The 6,009-nt window shown below is 47.3% G+C and overlaps 1 protein-coding gene across 1 annotated transcript; it reads right to left on the reverse strand.

Moving 5' to 3' along the window:
* Positions 1-97: 97 nt before the first annotated feature.
* LOC112125529 (ficolin-2-like) lies at positions 98-5,432 on the reverse strand. Its single transcript, XM_029914418.1, has 5 exons — positions 5,292-5,432; positions 3,048-3,080; positions 2,327-2,454; positions 1,587-1,716; positions 98-799 (listed from the first exon to the last, which is right to left on the reverse strand). Exons 1-5 carry the CDS (start codon positions 5,368-5,370, stop codon positions 618-620), a joined length of 552 nt encoding a protein of 183 aa, XP_029770278.1. The 5' UTR covers positions 5,371-5,432; the 3' UTR covers positions 98-617.
* Between the last annotated feature and the right edge of the window lie 577 nt (positions 5,433-6,009).

Raw genomic sequence — 6,009 nt, forward strand, 5'->3', positions numbered from 1 at the left:
CAGAACCAAAACCCACCACTACAGGTTCAGGTTTGACCCTAGGCCCCGGCAAAGCTGGCACAGCAATGAGCATAGGATGTACTTCCTGCTCTGTGGGTTGATCTAAGAGCACTTCTGTGATTGGTGCCAGTGTCATGGGTCCTCAGTGGTGAGTGAAATTGGGAGCCATGTTCCAAGGGGATGATGTTCCCTCCCTGCCTTCATGGGAGAACTGCTGGGAAGGAGAGAGAGGGGAGGTGCTCATTACCCCACAGGGTAATCAGAGGGATAGAGCTCAGAAACTGCTCCATCCCGCTGGGAGAAGAAGAGGCGATGATGCTCTTCCTCTTCCTTTTGGCGAATCCTCTCCAATGCATTTCACTGCCCTCAAATGAACCCAGCTGTCGGAGATTTCAGAGCATGTTCTCAATGTGTGTGAGGGATGCCCAGGAATCCTGTTCGTTAACCCAGTGGCACATAAGGTGGCATCTTCCCAACAGGGGCCTGGGACAAAGCTTTCAGGTGTTGTCTCTGAACCTGAGCATGTGCTTCTCTAAGTGGCTAATTTCAGATTGTGCAGACAGGGCGGAATTTACTTTGCTGCTGCCCCAGACTTCAGCACATCTCAGCTGAATTTGCTATTCCGTCTTAGCTGTGATCACAGTAAAACCCAGCCAGCACCTACCTGCTGTGCCATTGAGAAAGTCTCCCAGAATCAGCGTATAGTTCTCAGATTCTCCTAAAATTTGGAATGATTTGTACTTGGCAAAATACTTCTCAGTTTCAAAATCCATGAGGTCGATGCGCAGCTCATTATTTCCTGTTAAAAACGGGAAGAATATCAGCAATTCCGTGTCTTCCACTAATATTTTTCAGGATCTGGGTTTGTTACATCATTCATCCACCAGCCTATCCCCATATGCTCAGTCTGGGATGCCTTTAGTAACCTAGTTTCATGCCCCTCTCTCTCCTGTCCATTAGCAAACAGCGCTCACAGCTAACATCTGCGCTCCAGCGAAGTGATCAGAATCTATAGCATCCATCTCTCTATGGCCTCTGCCAGTACCAATCCACTGACAAAGCAGCAAGGGACAAGTTCAGCTCCTGTCTTAGCTCTGATGGTTCAACAGATAGTCTTTGTTACAGTGAGTAGGACAGAACGGTACATCTCCAGATCTGTTCACTTAATGCTCTTTAAGGTGAGCTAGCCTTGACCGGAGCCCAAAGAGCTCCCGTGTAATCTGTCTCAGAAGCTTTTCCTTGCAGGTTTCTGTGTGTCAGGAGCAGCCAGTGGTGAGTCTGGGAGCAGTTTCACTACAGCTGGTGTGTACCAGCATAGTCCAGTGGACAGGATGCACAACTTGGACTTAGATATGGTCCTCATCATGGCTCTTCTACGACCTCATCTCTGCGTCCCTCAAATCCCCATTCACCAAGTGGGGTTAATGATACTTACCCTCCTTTGCAAAGCACTTTGAGATCTACAGATGAAAAGCACTACATAAAGCTACCATATTATCATCACTCTGGGCCATGTTACCAAGGAAACGGAGGGCATGGTGATTATATAGATCTATATATATTAAATTGCATCTGTGATTTCTTACCTTGAGATGTTAGCAGGTGAATGTTGTCGTTTCCCAGCCAGAATTCCATCTGCTGGTTGCCAAAACCTCTCTTGTATGAGTCCCAGTCACGGAAAAAATCCTCTGAACCATCCACCCGTCTCTGGAAAACCTGCCAGGAAATTAGAGAACCTTAGGTGAAAAGATGGTCGCATTCATTTTAGCTGTATGTGAATAGCTGCTCAGTTCTTCAGTTCTTCAAGGACAAGTTGTCAGCGTAGTACGCACTATGGTTAATCAGAATATGTGTGAACATCTATGTAAGAGTTTAAAATGTACCCCATAATTTGGACATCCTTTTCATCAGCTGTTTGAGAAAGGAACAGCTGGTGAAAAGGGTGAAGCTGAAAGCCTTTCCCGTGACCAAATCTTGAGGTCCTTACTGAGTTTTTAGTCATTCCTTAATAAGGGGAAAATCCCATGGAAGAAAATTGGAGTTTGCCCTAGTGGAAGCTCAATAAGGCCCTTAAGATTTGGTCCAATGTAATTAAAGTCACCATCATCAAGATCCTTCTTAATATAATTGCACCGAAGAAATGGGCCCTGACCCAGCAGAGCTCTTAAGCACATGCTGAACTTCAAGCATGCGCGTCATCTCATTGGCTCAGACTATACATGTGCAGGTGAAAAACTAGGCAAGAGCTCATTGCCATCCTGAAACACACACACTTGTTCTACGCAAGGGCTCCTGGGGAGGCTCCCTACGCTCTAGTCTCACTTACAGTCCAGCCTCCTCCGTCTGTGGCCATGTCACACAGCACAGTCATGGCAGTGCAGTCCGAAGAGTAAACGGTGTACCAGCCGCTCAGGGTGTTCCCTCTGGCCAACAGCTCCTTGCAGCTCCTCGGGCCTGGGCAAAAGGGGCATTTAAAGCAGTAAATTATACTGCGTCTGAATGGTTTTACTGAGGCAAAGGCAACTTCTTATGACAATTGAACTGTTCTCAGGCTCGGGCCCTACACTGATTATTTTTGTATATGTCCACCCCAGACAAAGCGTAACTGTTTTACATACACAGCATTTTCATGGGTTTGCTACAGAAACCCTGGCTACCATTGAAAAACAACGTCGCTACAATGTAAGTGTCTTTGTGGGAATTAATTTTTCAGCATCACACTGGAAATGCGAACTCCACCTTTCCTCAAATGGGCTCCCACGGCCTTTGAAGCTGGATCATCTGTTCTCTGCTGTTGGGCCAAATCCTGCCTGCCTGACTCCGGTGAGTGACTTTGCTGCTGGGAGTATTTCTTTGGGTAAGGCAAGCAGGAGTCGGCCCCTTGTCATTAGCAGCAGGTGTGTGTAACTGCCCCCCCGTGTCATCCTGTCCTGCTAGCAAGGATAGAACTTCTTCTACCGAAGTGAAGGAAGTTTCCATACCCCTTGCCTTGTGGGCTGCCCTGTGAGGTAAGGGCCATGTCCCCCGCCATTACAGCAAACACTCACCCTTTTTACACAGCTGGTCCGCCAGCGCCTCCTCTGTGCAGGAAAAGGAACACAACGGCAGTGAAATGGGAGCACAAACAAAGCAGTGTGTTGTTTCTAAACAGCTGTTCACTCCTGCAGTTTAATAGTTCTGACTATTTATTTCAGACAAAATGTTTCAGAGGCAAAGAAAGGAAAAAGCCAAATTAGAAAGAGACCAGCAGCTTAGCTATAGAAGGAAGTGGAAATTATGAAAGGAGATGTTTAAAAAAATGAAGCCAATCATTTCAATAGTTAAAGAAGACACAGTTAGGGTTTTTACTCTGTTTCCCTTGCCTTGATTTGTAAGACAACAGACAGGAGCAATGTAATAGAGAGAATGGACCAAGTTTGCCTTAACTGTGTCCTGTTTAACCTGTGTCCATTGCAAACCAGCTGACTAGCTTAGACCTGCCCTGATCCGGTCTTGGGGCCCGGTTCTTCCGGGCAATAAGCTCCTTCACCTCCCATTGGCTTCTGTGGAATAGGGGATGGGTTCAGCATGTGACGGGAGACACAGAGCACCTCACATGTTGTGCCCTTACAATTAACAGACTAAACAGTCAACCCAACTGTCAGTCCACATGCAAACACACTGAGCAAACTGGCTGAGCCAGAGGAGGTCAAACCTTGCTCCCACTGATCTCAAAGGCAAAACTCTGATTGACAGCAATGGGAGCAGGACTGAAGCCAGGATGGGAAGATTCGTACAAATCAACTAATTATCAAGTAAAAGAAATATTCCCTCTTCAGTGCATGCTTGTAACTGCTATTGAGGGGAGGTTCATTCACACATCAGTGGTGGCTGAACAGGCCCTGCCACGCTGTGCAATCGGGATAACAGAAACCAGTGTCATGTCTGGCTAATATTCCGGAGAGAATCTGGGTCCCACTCCCTGTGACTTAACCCCTGAAAATTCTCACTGCTTCCTTTTCCGCCTGAGAGCACCGTGGTGCTGGGCGCATGAGCTGAAGTGATTGAACTGGGGCCATGTGTTCCCAGGCAGATGCATGTAGGAAGTACAAGAAATCATAAGTTACTAATAGTCCCTCTCCAAAAGCTCAAGCAGTGAACAGCCAAGCTCCCCTACAGGTTATGATGCCTCGGGCCAATTTGCTACTTTAAAAAAGTGCCAGGCAAATGAATAGTATAAAAACAGAGAGACACACAGGTTTGGGGAGTGTTGTTTTTAAAACGCTGGAAGAACCATGGAAAATAGAAAGTATGAAACCTGGATAAGCAACAGAGCCCAGTGCACAAAAAATGCAGCTTCAAGCACTTTCCCTTTAAACATTTAGGTGAGCGTGGCCCTATGGTGATGGGCACTTTGGAAATAAGAGGTAAGGTAGGGCCAAATTGAAGAATATGTAGAGGCGTGTAAGCTATATTGAGTGTGACACACTCGGGGCTTTGCTACAATATAACTATTGTACCTGTTTCTAGCAATGGTGCTGCTGCTAGTGTAGACACGGCCCAGGCTTTTCATGACACTGTGCTAAAAACAGCTGAGCCCAGCCCCTGTTACACCATTGCTGGCCCACATGGAAGTGCCCTAATGGAGAATCTCAGGTCTGGGTTTTTACTACGTTGGGCCCCACTCTCGGGGAAGGTAAATGAGTGTGAGTCTAAATTGGTGTAAAGGGAGCTGGGAGTTGTGAGTTACACCAATTTAGACTCCCTTATTAGCCTTAGGGTAGGTCTATACTTCGATCTAGGGGTGTGATTCCCAGGTCAAGGAGACAGACCCACTAACTCTGATCAAGCTAGTGCACTAACATAGAACGTAGCTACAGCGGCGCGAGCGGCAGGAGTGAGCAGCTGCCCTGAGTATGTGCCCATCTCAGACCATGGGCATGTGTTCAGGGCGGCTGGCCTCTCCCATCGCATGTGCCGCAGCAGCATGTGCTGCTCTCTATTAGTAGCATGCTAACGCAATCAGAGCCAGCACCTCCTCCAGCTGAATTAGGCTGGTAATCGCAAGGATGGGGGAAGAGCTCAGAATCGAGATTCCCTAGTGATCAGTTTTCCTCTTGGTTACCCCAATACACCCTTGTTGATTTCACGACGGTTATACACCATTGTAACTGAGAGGAGACCCTACCCCTCTGGGGTATGCATTGGGGAAATGTACCATGGAGGGAAGATGCAAATGGATTAAGAATCTCTCCTGCTATTTAATCACAGGCTGAATGAACAAAGTTGTTCTCTGCTCTTTGGTACTTTACCTCTTGCCCCTGGTGGTCCTCGTGCTCCAGGCATCCCTGGTTCTCCTGGTGCTCCAGGAATCCCTGGAGCACCAGGCATTCCTACAAACACAGGAGTCTCAGAATTAATATTTGACAGCTGTAAGTTGCGGACGATATTTTAGGGTTGAACAAGGGAGAGGGAGAGGGGAAGGGCAGTTTCTACAGGGCACTCCCTAGTCCAGATTTCAAAAGTAGGGTTCTATTTTTCACTCTGTCCCTTTGCCGATGGCAATAGGAAGTGGGAATAGACCAGTACCTTGCCTGGCCCTAGCAAAATCTGCCATTTCCTCTGGGTCTACCATATTTGCAAATCAGCCCTCCTGTTCCTGCAGTTCCTCACGGTGCTCTGGGCAGTACCATGACCCAGGGAGCATTTGCAGGTGGTTGGCAGAGATCACTGGACGAAAAGGCTGAGGATACGGTACTGTGGTGGGATCTGTATGAGGGACTCCTCAGGACAGGGATCAAAGGAGGCAGAGTTAGGGTTGAGTGGCTATGTTATGCAGGAAGTATCACCTTAGCTTCTGGTTAATTCCTGGTTTTCAAACCTATGTATTTTGTTTTTTCTTCTAATGCTAACTTCTCATAAAGGGGTGTGTAAGGGGACATCTGTCTCTCTCTCTATAAGGGCTTTATACTGCCACCCATCAGCATAGTATCTGAGCACATTCCAGGGCAGATCAATAGCGACAGCAAA

The sequence above is a fragment of the Terrapene carolina genome, unplaced genomic scaffold (genome assembly GCF_002925995.2).
Source record: "Terrapene carolina triunguis isolate 2854851 unplaced genomic scaffold, T_m_triunguis-2.0 Scaffold50628, whole genome shotgun sequence".
Taxonomy (NCBI): domain Eukaryota; kingdom Metazoa; phylum Chordata; order Testudines; family Emydidae; genus Terrapene; species Terrapene triunguis.